Source organism: Coregonus clupeaformis, chromosome 24 (genome assembly GCF_020615455.1).
Source record: "Coregonus clupeaformis isolate EN_2021a chromosome 24, ASM2061545v1, whole genome shotgun sequence".
Classification (NCBI taxonomy): Eukaryota; Metazoa; Chordata; class Actinopteri; order Salmoniformes; family Salmonidae; genus Coregonus; species Coregonus clupeaformis.
The window spans coordinates 40,494,873-40,513,304 of NC_059215.1; the positions used below are offsets into that span (position 1 = coordinate 40,494,873).

General features: G+C 43.2%; 1 protein-coding gene across 1 annotated transcript; it reads right to left on the reverse strand.

The window, feature by feature from the left end:
- Nucleotides 1-13,650: 13,650 nt before the first annotated feature.
- Nucleotides 13,651-17,379, reverse strand: LOC121538119 (vesicular inhibitory amino acid transporter). The gene is made up of 2 exons (XM_041845901.2): nt 16,489-17,379; nt 13,651-15,632 (listed from the first exon to the last, which is right to left on the reverse strand). Exons 1-2 carry the CDS (start codon nt 16,882-16,884, stop codon nt 14,445-14,447), a joined length of 1,584 nt encoding a protein of 527 aa, XP_041701835.1. The 5' UTR covers nt 16,885-17,379; the 3' UTR covers nt 13,651-14,444.
- Nucleotides 17,380-18,432: the final 1,053 nt, after the last annotated feature.

Consider the following 18,432-nt stretch of genomic DNA (forward strand, 5'->3'; position numbering starts at 1 on the left):
GCAAACAAGCTGCGTAAACCATAAACTAAAAGTACAGCTATCATGCTTGCAAACTAATTATAGTATTCAAAAACCATATTAATAGATAGCTTTTTCTAAATGTTTTGTTGCATTTAACTGTCGTTATCGAGGTAATTTCCTTAGTAGGTGACGTCAGAAGTCTCCATGTGGGAGCTCAGGATGATTGTTTCCCACACAGAGGGCTGTTCAAGTGGATTTTTGCCAGTCGTATGTGGCATATTCCAACTTCCCACTTGGTTATGAACGCGGCATTAAACAGGGTTGAACCGGGTTGCGATCGAGGCTCATGGGATTTGTGGTCTTCTAAAGTTTTGAATCACACCGTGCCTACAGGTCATCAGGTTTTTATTTATTCTCCTCCTGCCCTCTGTCATTCTACAGTGTGCTGTCTTAACAGGTTTCCACTCTGGCACTTGACGATTCAGTTGAACATCATTCTATGTTGCCTATGCCATCCATGTACTTACAACCATAAATAGGCTAGCAGTCATTTTCAGGGATCAATTAACTTACTGAAAAGAGAAACAAATATTATGTTTGTGGGTCTGTTTTATTTGTGGAGTGGTGTAAAGTTACTGTTACATATTCAATAATGAAAACGTGAATTGTAAGTACTTTAAGTCGTTATTGCACTTATTATTATTATTATTATTATTATTACCAAGTAACAAAAGCACCACCATTTGTATTCGCAATGTTCAGAAGTGTGGATATGTTTGTTCAATTCTCCCAAATGGCTCTCTTAACAGTTACTACAGTATGTGATTATGAAAACATTTATACACTCTGGATAAGAGCGTCTGCTGAATGACTAACCTTATTAACAGTGGCCCTGTAGTGTTGGATGCAGTCAGTGAATGTTAAGTGGCCACAGGGGATATGTTCAGGATCATTGGACAGGAGTGACTGTTGGTTTTTAACACTGTGCAGTCTTGAACAACCGATTGTAAAAATGTCAACAAAGTATGAGTAAAACAAAGAATCACATTGCTAAATGTTGTACCCATTTGTGATCCTGAACCTACCAGGATTGTTTTCTGCCCGTCATTTGGTGTCATCTGACAGTATTTGTGTTTTAGAAGCTCTTCTCAATGGTGTAACCTACAGCAGTGGATCGCCTCACCAGTCTCCTCCCGCCAGCAGTGACATTTGCTGTGTTCATAACCCCTTGTAAAGTTGTAAATACTTGTTGGATGCATTCACATTCTTTGAGGAACGCAGATCGGCTAATGGCCAACAAGCTGCATCAACCATAAACTAAAAGCTGTCATATAAACATGAGTGTTAAAAAAACCATATGAATAAATTGCTTTTTATGGTTTGTTGCATTTAATGCAGAAAATGCTGTTAGAGGTAATTTCCTTAGAAGGTGACGTCCGAGGTCAGCATGTGGGAGAAGGTGCTCGGGGATGAGTTTCCCACTAGTAAATACCAGTTGTAGGGGTGTTCAAGTGGATTTTTCCCAGTCGTATGTGGCAAATGCCACCTTCCCACTTGGTTATGAACGCAGCATTATTACCCCATAGAATCAGTTCTACAGATGCCTATTCAGGTACACTCCCCTTTAACAACCCAAACTCCCTTTAAAAACTATAGTTACTGTTGTCCCACTTGTGTCAGGGTTGCATTGATGTTGGGTGAATCTGGAGTGCCACCCAGACTATCAGTCTCTTGTTTCAGGAATGAAGTGTCATGCGCAGAACATTTGAAAACAATGGCTATATATGAGTACACATTCCGAGAATGTCAAATAACAGAAGTACTTAACATGGCCGAGCAGCCGCACACAAGCCTAAGATCACCAAGCACAATGCCAAGCGTTGGCTGGAGTGGTGTAAAGCTCGCCGCCATTGGACTCTGGAGCAGTGGAAACGCATTCTCTGGAGTGATTAATCACGCTTCACCATCTGGCAGTCCGATGGACAAATCTGGGTTTGGCGGATGCCAGGAGAACGCTACCTGCCCCAATGCATAGTGCCAACTGTAGAGTTTGGTGGAGGAGGAATAATGGTCTGGGGCTGTTTTTCATGGTTCGGGCTAGGCCCCTTAGTTCCAGTGAAGGGAAATCTTAATACTACAGCATACAATGACATTCTAGACAATTCTGTGCTTCCAACAATGTGGCAACAGTTTGGGGAAGGCCCTTTCCTGTTTCAGCATGACAATGCCACCGTGCACAAAGCTAGATCCATACAGAAATGGTTTGTCGAGGGCCTCCCGAGTGGCGCAGCGGTCTAAGGCACTGCATCACAGTGCTAGAGGCGTTACCACAGACCCGGGTTCATTCCCGGGCTGTGCCACAACTGGCCGTGGCCAGGAGTCCCATAGGACGGCACACAATTGGCCCAGCGTTGTCCGGGTTAGGGGAGGGTTTGGCCAGGGGGGCTTTACTTGGCTCAAGGAGTCTGCGCCCTAGCGACTGTCATTGTATGCTGTGGCAGGCCGGTTGCCTGCAGGCTGACCCCGGTCAACCGTTGAACGGTGTTTCCTTCGACACATTGGTGTGGCTGGCTTCCGGGATAAGCTGGTGGGTGTTAAGGAGCGCGGTTAGTTGGGTCATGTTTCGGAGGACGCATGACACTGCCTTCGCCTCTCCCGAGCGCGTTGGGGAGTTGCAGCGATGAGACAAGATCGAAATTGGGGGTAAAAATAAACGAAAAAAGCTTTGTTGAGATCGGTGTGGAAGAACTTGACTGGCCTGCACAGAGCCCTAACCTCAACCCCATTGAACTCCTTTGGGATGAACTGGAACGTCGACTGCGAACCAAGCCTAATTTCCCAACCTTACTAATGCTCTTGTGGCTGAATGGAAGCAAGTCCCCGCAGCAATGTTCCAACGTCTAGTGGAAAGCCTTTATTTGGGCTAAGCTTCATTTTTAGACTGCAGGCTAACGAGACAGAGCATTGCATCATGGGAGACAAAATGCACCCAGGGAATCATAGTATGCTGTAGACGAGGGCAATACAGAAGCTTCAAAATAACAAAAACAAGGAATCGTGCAGTATGACTAACAAAAACCATAAAACATCCAAATGTATCAAATCTTACGGACTGCATATATACAGAAATCATAATAACTGGTTATAAAGTGGGGGAATTGTCCTTTAAATAGAACCATGAGGAAACCTGTAGGAAACGTTATGCTGTAGTACTGAAATTCCCACAGAAGTGCGTTGTTTCTTAACGTTCTTGGAACAATTTGAGAACATGACTCTAAATAGAACCATGAGGAAACCTGCAGGAAATGTTATGCTGTAGTACTGAAATTCCCACAGAAGAATGTTGTTTCTTAACATTCTCTGAACTATTTGATAACATTCCTAATGTCAAACCAGTTTGAGAACGTTCCTAGAGCATTGCCAAAATAGAAATGAAATGTAATCATTTTTGAACTTTTAGGAAACGTTCTGTTAAAGTAAAGAAATGCCAAGAAAATATCTTATTTTTGTCAAATTCCTTAAATGTGCTGAAAATGTTCCAAAGCCAAGCAACTATCCTGCACCATTCCCAGAACTTGTGGGAAGGTTGTATGCAAAATAACCATAGGACAACCACGCTCTCACCAAGCTCTAAGAAACATGGTTCTCAGAACATTATGTGCTAGCTGGGTTGTTCCTCTGAAATAGCACCACTTCCCTAAAATACAATGAACAACATTTTAGTTACAATAAAACAGCAGATCACAAATAAATATAATTTTGTTATCATTGATTTGCATAAGAGACATACTGTATACAGTGCCTTTAGAAAGTATTCATACCCCTTGACTTATTCCACATTTTGTTGTGTTACAGCCTGAATTCAAAATGGATTAAATCAACAACAAGAAATCTCACCCATCCACACACAATATCCCATAATGACAAAGTGAAATAATGTTTTTAGAAATTTGAGCAAATGTATTGAAAATGAAATACAGAAATATCTCATCTACAGTGGGTTCCCAAATTACTGGCAACCCTGACTGGCAATGCACAAATAATAGTAAAAAAAAAATAAACAATATAATTATAGAGATAAACTCAAAATACCAACATGTGAGAAATACTGTACTATATTAATGCTCCAATGGAACCCACCAAAATCATTTATTGATTTAATTAAAAATCAATGTCCTCAAAATCAAGGTTTCACAATTAATGGCACCCTTAAAGATTATTGTAAATAACATCTACCAAAATTAAACCAGGAATTAAATTCCACGTATTTAAGTTTATCTAAGTCTTAAGGTTCTATATTTAGCCATTACATCACTTCCTGTTTCACTAGGGTATAAAAATGAGGTAACACACATGCAATATCCCTTTGTATCCAACACCATGAAGAAAACAAAAGAACTGGCAGTTCAAAAGAGACAGATGGTTGTAGACATTCATAAATCTGGTAATGGCTACAAGAAGATCCACAAACGATTGAATATACCACTGAGCACTGTCAGGGCAATTATCAAAAAATTAAAAAGATATGGAACAGTTGAAAACCTCACGGGTAGAGGACGCAAATGCATTTTGCCCCACAGGATAGGGAGGAGGATGGTGAGAGAAGCAACAACATCCCCAAGAATCACTGTGACGGTCACCAGGTTTCAAAAGGCACCACCAGACACCACCTCCACAACCACAGACTCTTTGGAAGGGTTGCCAGAAGAAAGCCCTTTCTGACCCCAAGACACAGACGCAAGTGCTTGGAGTTTGCCAAACGTCATTTAAATTATGACTGGAAGAAGGTGCTCTGGTCAGATGAGACCAAAATTGAATGTTTTGGTCAGATACAGCATCGGCATGTTTGGCGTCGAAACAGAGATGCATACAAGGAGAGGCACCTCATACCCACAGTGAAATATGGTGGTGGATCAGTGATGTTTTGGGGCTGTTTTAATTCCAGAGGTCCAGGGGCACTGATTAAGATTGATGGCATAATGAATTCCACCAAGTATCAGGCAATTTTGGCTGACAATCTGGTTGCCTCTGCCAGAAGGCTGGGACTTGGCCGTAGATGGACTTTCCAACAAGACAATGACCCAAAACATACCTCAAGATCCACACAGAAATGGTTCTGTGACAACAAAATCAATGTTCTGCCATGGCCATCTCAGTTGCCGGACCTCAATCCAATCGGAAATCTGTGGGCTGAGTTGAAGAGGGCAGTTGATAAGTGCAAACCCAATAATGTGAAGGATCTTGAAAGGATCTGCATAGAGGAATGGTCCAAAATCCCTCCAAATGTGTTCCTTAACCTTGTCAAACATTACAGGAAAAGACTCCATGCTGTTATCCTTGCCAGAGGTGGTACTAAATGTACTAAATGCCCATTATTCTTTTTTAAATGTTTCAAGCTCTGTCAAATTGGTTATTGATCATTACTAGACAACCATTTTCAGGTCTTGCCATAGATTTTCAAATAGATTTAAGTCAAAATTGTAACTTGGCCACTGAGGAACATTCACTGTGGTAAGCAACACCAGTGTAGATGTTGCCTTGTGTTTTAGGTTATTGTCCTGCTGAAAGGTGAATTCATATCCCAGTGACTGGTGGAAAGCAGACTAAACCAGGTTTTCCTCTAGGATTTTGCCTGTGCTTAGCTCCATTCTGTTTATTTTTTTATCCTGAAAAACTCCCCAGTCCTTAACGATTACAAGCAAAGCATACCCATGATGCAGCTACCAATATGCTTGAAAATATAGAAGGTGGTACTCAGTAATGTGTTGTATTGGATTAGCCCCAAACATAACACGTTGTATACAGGATCAGAATGTAATTGCTTTGCACCATTTTTTTTGCAGTATTACTTTGGTGCCTTGTTGCAAACAGGATGCATGTTTTGGAATATTTTTATTCTGTACAGGCTTCCTTCTTTACACTCTGTCAATTAGGTTAGTATTGTGGAGTAATTATAATGTTGTTGATTCATCCTCAGTTTTTTCCTATCACAGCCATTAAACTCTGTAACTGTTTTGAAGTCACCATTGGCCCTAATGGTGAAATCCCTGAGCGGTATCCTTCCTCTCCGGCAACTGAGTTAGGAAGGACGCCTCTATCTTTGTAGTGACTGGGTGTATTGATACACCATCCAAAATGTAATTAATAACTTTACCATGCTCAAAGGGATATTCAAGGTTTGCTTTTTTATTTTTACCCATCTTGCAATAGGTTCCCTTCTTTGCGAGGCATTGGAAAACCTCCCTGGTCTTTGTGGTTGAATCTGTGTTTGAAATTCACTGCTCGACTGATGGACCTTACAGATAATAGCATGTGTGGGATACAGAGATGAGGTAGTCATTCAAAAATCATGTTTAACACTATTATTGCACACAGAGTCCATGTAACTTATAATGTGACTTGTTAAGCACATATTTACTCCTGAACTTATTTAGGCTTGCCATAACAAAAGGGTTGAATACTTATTGACTCAAGACATTTCAGCTTTTCATATTTTTATTCATTTGTAAAAAAAAGTTGATAAACAATTCCACTTTGACATTATGGATATTGTGTGTAAGCTAGCGACAAAAAACTACATTTAATCCATGTTAAATGCAGGCTGTAACAAAACAAAATGTGGAAAAAGTCAAGGGGTGTGAATACTTTCTGAAGGCACTGATGCATGTAAACTGCAATGAAGAATTTACCTAAATTGATTCCAAGCTCTAGTCTAGATGGTTGTAGTTCTGATTTGGGACTCACACTGCGATTAAATTATGTGATATTTATACACTGAACATCTTCCTAATACTGAGTTGCACACCTTTTTTCCCTCAGAACAGCCAAGATGTCGAAAGCGTTCCACTGGGATGTTGGCCCATGTTGACTCCAATGGACTATTCTTGATACACACGGGAAACTGTTGAGCATGAAAAACCCAGCAGTACTGCAGTTCTTGACACACTAATACCGGTGCGCCTCGCAACTACAATCATACCCCATTCAAAGGCACTTAAATCTTCTGTCTTGCCCATTCACCATGAATGGCACACATACATAATCCATGTCTCAAGTGTCTCAAGGCTTAAAAATCCTTGTTTAACCTGTCTAATCACCTTCATCTACACTGATTGAAGTGGATTTAACAGGTGACATCAATAAAGGATCATAGCTTCCTGTTTCATTGTAAAGTGAAACTGCTGAACATCTATCCCCTTTGGTGAGAGGGGAGGTACAGTGCATTCGGAAAGTATTCAGACCCCTTGACATTTTCCACATTTTGTTACGTTACAGCCTTATTCTAAAATGGATTTTTCTTCATCCATCTACACACAATACCCCATAATGACAATGTAGAAACTAGTTTTTAGAAATTTTTGCAAATTTATTAAAAATATAAAACTGAAATATCACATTGACATAAGTATTCAGACCCTTTACTCAGTACTTTGTTGAAGCACCTTCGGCAGCGATTACAGCCTCAAGTCTTCTTGGGTATGACGCTACAAGCTTGGCACACCTGTATTTGGGGAGTTTCTCCCATTCTTCTCTGCAGATCGTCTCAAGCTCTGTCAGGTTGGATGGAGAGCGTCGCTGGACAGCTATTTTCAGGTCTCTCCAGAGATGTTCGATCGGGTTCAAGTCCGGACTCTGGCGGGGCCACTCAAGGATATTCAGAGACTTGTCAAAAAGCTACTCCTGTGTTGTCTTGGATGTGTGCTTAGGGTTGTTGTCCTGTTGGAAGGTGAACCTTCGCCACAGTCTGAGGTCCTGAGTGCTCTGGAGCAGGTTTTCATCAAGGATCTCTCTGTACTTTGCTCCGTTCATCTTTCCCTCGATCCTGACTAGCCTCCCAGTCCCTGCCGCTGAAAAACATCCCCACAGCATGATGCTGCCACCACCATGCCTCACCATAGGGATGGTGCCAGGTTTCCTCCAGACGTGACGCTTGGCATTAAGGCCAAAGAGTTTAATCTTGGTTTAATCAGACCAGAGAATCTTGTTTCTCATGGTCTGAGAGTCCTTTAGGTGCCTTTTGGCAAACTCAAAGCGGGCTGTCATATACCTTTTACTGAGGAGTGGCTTCCGTCTGGCCACTCTACCATAAATGCTTAATTGGTGGAGTGCTGCAGAAATGGTTGTCCTTCCGGAAGGTTCTCCCATCTCCACAGAGGAACTCTGCAGCTCTGTCAGAGTGACCTTTCTGGTTCTTTGTCACCCCTCTGACCAAGGCCCTTCCCCTCCGATTGCAGCCAGCTCTAGGTCGAGTCTTGGAGGTTCCAAACTTCTTCAATTTAAGAATGATGGAGGCCACTGTGTTCTTGGGGACCTTCAATGCTGCAGACATTTTTTGATACCCTTCTCCAGATCTATGCATTGACTCAATCCTGTCTCGGAGCTCTACGGACAATTCCTTCGACCTCATGGCTTGGTTTTTGCTCTGACATGCACTGTCAACTGTGGGACCTTATATAGACAGGTGTGTGCCTTTCCAAATCATGTCCAATTAATTTAATTTAACACAGGTGGACTCCAGTCAAGTTGTAGAAACATCTCAAGGATGATCAATGGAAACAGGATGCACCTGAGCTCAATTTCGAGTCTCATAACAAAGGGTCTGTATACTTATGTAAATAAGGTATTTCTGTTTTTTATTTCTTATAAATTTGCACAAAAACAATAAACTGTTTTCGCTTTGTCATTATGGGGTATTGTGTGTATATTGATGAGGAAAGGCTGTAATGTAACCAAATGTGGAAAAAGTATTGTCTGCCACCCAGACAGCTGGCGTCGGGTAAGTTTGGCTTTATGCATAGCTTGGGCTTTGTCGAGTAAGGCTTAAACTATGTATTTAGATTATAGTTGGGTATTATAGCTAGGCATCGTGGGTTGTTGTGGGTAGTTGTTGTATGTAGTTATTGTAGGTTACTTTTGTATTCGGCGGTGCCGGGTGTAGCACGAAGCTAGCTAGCTAACTCACCTCCTGGACTAGCTGGCGAGTAGCTATTAGCAACGGTAGCAACTAAATACAATATCCTTTTAGCCAGCTACATTCGTTCGCAGCGACGCCGTTTTTCAAACAAAGTCAACACAGCAGCCATTGCTAGCTAGCCAACACTACCAGCTAGCTGTACTGTAGTAGCTAAATACAATATATTTGTGCTAGCTAGCCAACGTTTAATTATTGCTGCGTTATGAAAGAACTAGACACGGACACGAATTATCTGTTTAGTGTGTTAACACACTATTGGTAGTTTGTTGTAACCAAGTATTGGTGCTAAACTGTGTGTTATTGGATGCTAGCATGCTAGTTAGCTATGGCGTCATAGTTAGCTAGCTGAATAAAGTAAGTTGAGTCTATTCCTTGAAACATTGAACCGCTGTAGTTTACAACAATTCTAATTTCTAAAGTGGAAGTTGGGAGAGTTTTATTCAGGTGGTTCAGTGAAACAATTATAGTTTCTGAGGTGGAAGTTGGGAGAGTTATATTTTTTTTTGGTGAGGGAGGCCCTGCTCTCTCCTTTCCCAGATGTTTAGTTCATTTCATTCCGATCTCCTCTGCATTATTGTAGCCATCTGCTACAGCCTGTCAACTATGCCTCTGCCTATCCCTGTTCTCTCCTCTCCGCACAGGCTACACAAACGCCTCACACCGCGTGGCTGCTGCCTCTCTAACCTGGTGGTCCCTGCACGCACCACACACCTGGAGTTCCAGGTCTCAGGCAGCCTCTGGAACTGCCGTTCTGCTGCCAACAAGGCTGACTTCATCCCAGCCTATGCTACCCTCCAGTCCCTCGACTTCCTGGCGCTGACGGAAACATGGATTACCACTGAAAACACTGCTACTCCTACTGCTCTCTCCTCGTCTGACCATGTGTTCTCGCATACCCCGAGAGCATCTGGTCAGAGGGGTGGTGGCACAGGAATCCTCATCTCTCCCAAGTGGTCATTCTCAATTTTTCCCCCAACCCATCTGTCTATCTCCTCATTTGAATTCCACGCTGTCACAGTTACTAGCCCATTTAAGCTTAATATCCTTGTCATCTATCGCCCTCCAAGTTCCCTTGGAGAGTTAATCAATGAGCTTGACGCCTTGATAAGTTCCTTTCCTGAGGATGGCTCACCCCTCACAGTTTTGGGGGATTTCAACCTCCCTACGTCTACATTTGACTCATTTCTCTCTGCCTCCTTCTTTCCACTCCTCTCCTCTTTTGACCTCACCCTCTCACCGTCCCCCCCTACTCACAAGGCAGGCAATACGCTTGACTTCATCTTTACTAGATGTTGCTCTTCTACTAATCTCACTGCAACTCCCCTCCATGTCTCCGACCACTACTTTGTATCCTTTTCTCTCTCGCTCTCCTCCAACACTACTCACTCTGCCCCTACACAGATGGTAATGCGCCGCCGCAACCTTCACTCTCTCTCTCCCACTACTCTCTCCTCTTCCATCCTATCATCTCTTCCCTCTGCTCAATCCTTCTCCCTCCAATCTCCTGATTCTGCCTCCTCAACCCTCCTCTCCTCCCTTTCTGCATCCTTTGACTCCCTGTGTCCCCTATCCTCCCGGCCGGCTCGGTCCTCCCCTCCAGCTCCGTGGCTTGATGACTCATTGCGAGCTCACAGAACAGAGCTCCGGGCAGCTGAGCGGAAATGGAAGAAAACTAAACTCCCTGCCGACCTGGCATCTTTTCACTCCCTCCTCTCTACATTTTCTTCATCTGTTTCTGCTGCTAAGGCCACTTTCTACCACTCTAAATTCCAAGCATCTGCCTCTAACCCTAGGAAGCTCTTTGCCACATTCTCCTCACTGCTGAATCCTCCCCCCCCCCCCCCCTCCTCCCTCTCTGTGGATGACTTTGTCAACCCCTTTGAAAAGAAGGTTGACGACATCCGATCCTCGTTTGTTAAGTCTAATGACACTGCTGGTCCTGCTCACACTGCCCTACCCTATGCTTTGACTTCTTTCTCCCCTCTCTCTCCAGATAAAATCTTGTGACTTGTGACTGCAGGCCGCCCAACAACCTGCCCGCTTGACCCCATCCCCTCCTCTCTTCTCCAGACCATCTCCGGTGACCTTCTCCCCTACCTCACCTCGCTGATCAACTCATCCTTGACCGCTGGCTATGTCCCTTCCGTCTTCAAGAGAGCGAGAGTTGCACCCCCTTCTCAAAAAACCAACACTCGATCCCACTGATGTCAACAACTACAGACCAGTATCCCTTCTTTCTTTTCTTTCCAAAACTATTGAGCGTGCCGTCTTTAGCCAACTCTCTTGCTATCTCTCTCAGAATGACCTTCTTGATCCAAACCAGTCAGGTTTCAGGACTGGTCATTCAACTGAGACTGCTCTTCTCTGTGTCACGGAGGCTCTCCGCACTGCTAAAGCTAACTCTCTCTCCTCTGCTCTTGTCCTTCTAGACCTGTCTGCTGCCTTTGATACTGTGAACCATCAGATCCTCCTCTCCACCCTCTCCGAGCTGGGCATCTCCGGCGCGGCTCACTCCTGGATTGCGTCCTACCTGACCGGTCGCTCCTACCAAGTGGCGTAGCGAGAAGCTGTCTCCGCACCACGTGCTCTCACCACTGGTGTCCCCCAGGGCTCAGTTCTAGGCCCTCTCCTTTTCTCCCTATACACCAAGTCACTTGGCTCTGTCATATCCTCACATGGCCTCTCCTATCATTGCTACGCTGACGATACACAACTAATCTTCTCCTTTCCCCCTTCTGATAACCAGGTGGCGAATCGCATCTCTGCATGTCTGGCAGACATATCAGTATGGATGACGGATCACCACCTCAAGCTGAACCCTGGCAAGACGGAGCTGCTCTTCCTCCCAGGGAAGGACTGCCCATTCCATGATCTCGCCATCACGGTTGACAACTCCGTTGTGTCCTCCTCCCAGAGTGCGAAGAGCCTTGGCGTGACCCTGGACAACACCCTGTCGTTCTCCGCTAACATCAAGGCGGTGACCCGATCCTGCAGGTTCATGCTCTACAACATTCGGAGAGTACGACCCTGCCTTACACAGGAAGCGGCACAGGTCCTAATCCAGGCACTTGTCATCTCCCCGTCTGGATTACTGCAACTCGCTGTTGGCTGGGCTCCCTGCCTGTGCCATTAAACCCCTACAACTCATCCAGAATGCCGCAGCCCGTCTGGTGTTCAACCTTCCCAAGTTCTCTCACGTCACCCCCCTCCTCCGCACACTCCACTGGCTTCCAGTTGAAGCTCGCATCTGTTACAAGACCATGGTGCTTGCCTATGGAGCTGTGAGGGGAACGGCACCTCCGTACCTTCAGGCTCTGATCAGACCCTACACCCAAACGAGGGCATTGCGTTCATCCACCTCTGGCCTGCTGGCTCCCCTTCCTCTGCGGAAGCATAGTTCCCGCTCAGCCCAGTCAAAACTGTTCGCTGCTCTGGCACCCCAATGGTGGAACAAGCTCCCTCACGACGTCAGGACAGCGGAGTCACTCACCACCTTCCGGAGACATTTGAAACCCCACCTCTTTAAGGAATACCTGGGATAGGATAAAGTAATCCTTCTACCCCCCCCCCAAAAAAATAAAAAAATAAAAATTAAAAATTAAAAAAACATTTGTAAAGTGGTTAACCCACTGGCTATAGGGTGAATGCACCAATTTGTAAGTCGCTCTGGATAAGAGCGTCTGCTAAATGACGTAAATGTAAATGTAAATGTAAATGTAGAGTGTGAAAAACAGGAAACCATACTCTCCATGTCTGACGACTGTTATGTACTTTCTTTTGTCTGCTTTATAATATTACACTTTTCAATAGAAGTGCTTAATAGAATCAGGAGAAGGCTCATAGAAATTGTACTATGAAATAAGGCATTCCTCTCCTCATTGTCTTCAGGGCCGGACTACCGCATTTGGGGCCCCGGGGAACCGACCTCAGCTAACTTACTCTATTTCAACACATTTTGTCATAAGGCTAAGAGAAAATGTCGCAGTTTTAAATATAATTTCCCTGAAATTCTACACTTTTTGCAATGGGGAAGAGAAAAATATGTCCTATTTAATAGCTCATCTCATGCTTTTGTTCACATTTTGCCATGAGGCTGAGAGAAAATGTTCCAGTTTTAAAGCTAATTTCCTGCAATTCTACACATTTTGCTATCATATGCTATCTGGGGGAATATCTTTTAATTATTGTATAAAATATATGCTGATGATTTCTTGGGGTCCACTGAGGTCCCCAAAGTATCCAATGCTGGCCCCTAGTTATAAGAGTGTGGGACCCATATCAGAACATTCTGAGAATAATTGTTACTACTGTAACTTGCAAATAAGGAACTGAAAGAGGTGGTGCTTTTTACAGTGCAGAATAATGTCATGGTGTATTTCAAATAATTTTTGTTATGCTTAATTTATATGGCTACAAAATGATTCAAGTACATTTTGAAAATGAGACTGTATGTTGAGTCTTAGCATATAGGCAGATAATGCACATGTGCAGGTGAGGTGAGTAAGCCTATGATCATTTGTAAAATCCTCCTCCACACCACATTCCGCATTCCTATTCCATAGACTCTGCTTCCTTTTGACCGTTTTACAGAATCCCCCAAAACGGACTATATTCATCCATAAAAACATTGATTTTATTCACCCATATATACTTTTTTCGCACAAACATGAACGTGCACAAATTCCAGACATATAATGAATCCAAAGATATGAACATAATGCATAAAATATTCGATTTATTTCTCTATTAATTCAACACATACTCGTTTCTTACACGTCATGATTAATTCAATGAAAGCACAATTAACGTTCAACAGATAGGTAGACTACAGAAGAAAGATCGTTTCATATAAACACAAAGAGCCACTTGCTTGCACTGCAATAATTCACTTAATCCATAATGACACTTGAAACACCAAAAACCAAGTACAGTTGAAAACTAATCGAAATGTTTTGATTATTCAACTACATATGAGTTCCTTGTATGTTTATTCCTTATATAGCTCCATCCCACGTGGGTGCCCCGAGCGTGTTTTATCTTTAAATCGACATAATCTGGCATGAGATTGTTATATAACTCTTTAGCAGCTAGGAACCGATAATAAAATGCTAATTGTCTTATTTTTTTCAATGTTCATAAAGAAACTAATTCTCAATGCAGATATCAACACATCCACACATAGGTGAGGCCTATACACAGCTCATTTTCACATGGGTTGTGCTAACCTTGCCTGATCAAACCATGCATGATATTCAATGCTTCAGAGATGATCTATTCTCCAAGGACACTGCATTACCCCCTTCCAAGTTAACACAACATTTCAGTACTGAATACTGTACACTATGATTGTAAAGTTTATTATTGCACATTGCCATCACGAAGGCAAAAAAACGAAGTAAAACAATTACACAGTATCCCTTATGAGCTGTCAACCAGTCTGTCATTACGCGCCGATGATTAATGAAAGTATGACCAAATTGAAGGTACGGGCTACAGAGGTATAACGTTCTTATTCTTCGACTCCATATTTGAATGCCTCGATGAGCCCCTCTACTGAGTGAATAAATCCAGAAATGCTGCATATGCCCCCTATGACGAATATGGCGACGTCGAAGAACACGTGGTGCCATAAAAGTTTCCTCCACATCAGCTTTAGATGAAAGAGGGCCGGGAGAAGGAAGCACAACCCGGCGCCGGTAAGACTCCCGGTGAGGCCCATGAGGAGTGCGAAGTGAGGGACAAATATGGCCATTATCAACGTGAACACCACCAGGAGGCACCGGAGGCCCAGTCCCCAGGACTTAATCCTTCCTCCCGGCCCATAACAGTCAGGGAAAATAGCGCGCCCTCCATCCTGGAAAAAAGACTTCTCCAAGACCTCTACAGCAGCGAAGAATGGCAGCGGATATGACAGCAAGGCCTTAGCCACAAGGAACAGGTTGACCACCGCTCTGATGGTGGATGGCAGGTTGTCCGTGATGACCTCTTTGGTGGCATCTGCCCAAGTCAAGTAGGCCACCAGAGCGAACAGGCCCTTCAGGATGCAGGCTCCGATGTGGGTCCAGTCCATCATGCAGTGGAACTCGCTTGGCCTCTGCATGTTCCCCTCCAGCGAGGGCAGGAAGATCTGGGACGTGTAGCTGAAGACGATGATGCCGATGGAGATTGGGAACTTCTTGACATCAATATAGAACTTGACTTTGTCCCAGGCCCAGTCGCGGGCTCTGGAGAGGCAGTAGGCTATTACCAGAATGTTGATGACGAAGTGCGCGATAGTGCAGAGCAAGCTGAACTTGGACACGGCCTTGAGGCTCTTGAGGAACGCGCAAGGCAGGAGGGCGGCCGTGGCGACTACAGACCAGGCCTTCTGCGATACCGGCAGATTGGGGAAGCTGTTGACCATCAGGTTGCCACTGACCACCACGTACAGGATACAGGTCATGACCAACTCAATGATCTGAGCAACGTTAACGATATGCCCGCCCAGAGACGGGAACCGTGGCTGGCAGCACGCGTTGGCGATGTCCACGTAGGAGTCCCTCACGCGTACCAGAATTCCATCCTCGTTCTCTTCATACAGACACGCAATAAGAATCTTTCCGGTGTAACAACATACAACAGCGGCAAATATGATGAGAAAGAGTCCGAGGTATCCTCCGTGAAGAATGGCGTAGGGTAACCCAAGGACGAACATCCCCTGCGGATACACAAGCACAGTTGAGTCGTAATGGTCATGGTCTAATCAGTGACAGGCTCCCCGCCCCACATATTCAAGAAATGAATCACATTAAAAGTTGCATAATTATAACAAACAACATTTATTTGCATAATCATATGGATAAATGTGTGAAAACCCTAATTTAACGATTGGAGTTGAGAGAAAAGTATAGGTCTGTCAGACCACTATAGCGTGCAGGCTCAGAATTTGATTTGAAACTATGCTTCTTTTTGTCGATATTAATATTAATTTTACAATTTAAAAACTAAGATATTTTCTCACCAAGACTGGATTTAGTTTATATAATCCACTGTAAAATGTTATCAAGAATAATGAAGTGGCCCTAATTGTGCCTGAGGCTAATCCAAACCATTTTATTCATTCCAGATGGAGTTGGGTCTGTTTTTTACTGATAAGAAATAGGCTATCTAGAATAGATCCCTATTTTCCTTTAAAATCTCAAATGCTTCGTATTTAATTGACATCCTCGTCTGATGAAATGAAGGCAAATGCCATTATTTATGTTTAAAATATATATATTTAGGAAACATTTGTTTTAAGTTAGGGATTTTGAAATAAGAAGCCATAAAATTGGCCAATTCATTTATCTGGAAGAAATAAATGAAAGTCTATTTTTACATGTCAAAAATTATAGTCATTTTAATGGTCTTTCAGTTTTTTGTAGAATGGAAATTGGTGTCCCCTGAATTATATAGCGTAATGCATTGTGCTCTGAAATTATTTGAATGGGCGTAAATTCCAAGGCGATTATTGACAATAGGCCTACATTGACACAGTAACAATATGTTCATGTCTTTCTTAAAATGATTTCTACCTGAATGGCATTGGTGACGTTCCACCCCGCTTCCCAAGAGGTAATTTTGGGTTTGACCTCTGATGCCAACTCGTTACATGCCCCAGTGTTCTTGAGGGAGGAGGATGATGGGCCGGTGCCATCTCTCTGGTAGTGGCTGTCCCCCTCCATCAACTCGTCTCCTCCGTCCATCTCTCCCCCTTCCTCGTCGCCCTGCATGATGTCCATCTGCATCCCCTGCCTGTAGTCATAATCCAAGTCATCGCAGTCCACGAACCCCAGACCCTCTTCATCCGTAGCGGCCTGGAAGCCCAGCCTGGCGAACACTCCGCTGACCTTGGCCTGCGACTTATTGGACACTGTGTTGGCCGCATTGGTCAGCTTGTTGCCGATCTTGTGTCGAATTAAGTGGGCCATTGTTATGAGTTAAATGTGAATCTTCAGATATCAATTGGATCAAATATGAAAATTGTTGAATAAATACATGCAGTGTGGTTATTAGCTATTTTGGCTGCTGCTGCTGCTGTGAGAGAAAGATAACCATGCCTGTTGCCAAGACGTTTCGACGTTGCTCTTAACGGCTGTCCAACCGTTACATCCACACAGGCTGTCGTTAAAATGCCGTCTGTTGGTCTTGATTATCCATGTCACTCTCAAATCCCTCCTGTCACTTACTTGGCATCAGAAGAAACGAAGCAAAACAATTCCTCCTAATTCAAATTGATCAAGTTGCTTCTTCTAAACTGCTTAACCTCTCCATGTAGTTGTCCGTGTTAGTCTTGATGCAGCACTCAGCTTTGCGGCAGCGGTGACAAGTGCAAACCATGAGCCGTGGTATCTTAGAGGGGGACTAGGCACGTGTCCTCATAGACTGCCAATGCAATGACTTGCTCAGCATGCACAAACCCCTCATGGTTCTGAAGCGGTGTGTGTGTGTGTATGTATGTATGTGTGTGTGAGAGAGAGAGAGCGAGAGAGAGCGAGAGAGAGAGAGAGAGAGAGAGAGAGAGAGAGAGAGAGAGAGAGAGAGAGAGAGAGAGAGAGAGAGAGAGAGAGAGAGAGAGAGAGAGAGAGAGAGAGAGATTACTTTGAGATTTTGGAAGGAGGAAGGGGTGTAGTATTTCGTTACCATGGCATGGATGCTAGCTCTTACGCTTCATTTATACAAAATATTTTACTTTATTCGATTAAGCAAATTTTGCACATTTGATTAGGCCTAAAAATTCTATTTTTTGTAAATTTGTTTTTAAATTTGATTAATAGCCTAATTTGTTCCAATATTTTTAGTTATGATTGTATTGATCAGGCAGAGGTAATATCAGTTTCATATAAGTCTAGTTTATAATTGCAGACACACATGTTCGTTTCAAAATCAGAAATTAGCGAGTTACACTGCGCACCATTCATATGCCTAATATCTCACACACGCTCTGTCTTTGTCTTTTTTTCGTAATGCAAAAACAAATATCAGAGGTGTAAAATCACTTTAATGTTTATTGAGTAAATATAAAATATTTAAATATCAAACTCGTAGCTCTAACCCGTCAATAGGCCTAGGCCTAGCATATTCATTTGATTATTTATTTTTGTATTTTAGCTTATTTGCTATACGAATTTGGATCCAGAGTTATGTTTCATGCCCCTTTGACCAAAGTAGCCAATGCACTTAAAAAATATATATTAATGTAGCCTAATTTATATCAAAACAAAACTTTTTTTTATATTGTCTCTTATTTGTTGTCCGAGCATTTTAATTGATAATAGGCTACTTACTACCTGCTTCACCTGTTCTTCGATACTTAAAATGTAATGAATGCCATGTTTTTTCAGCTGCTAAATTAGAGTTCACGACCTGCGTGCATCGTCATGAGAAAATTCTACTCGTTTTAGCATTGCAGAACCTTGAACAGTGCCTCGCTAGTACCATTCTTTTTAGCTAACATTCCACTGACTACTTCGGTGTCA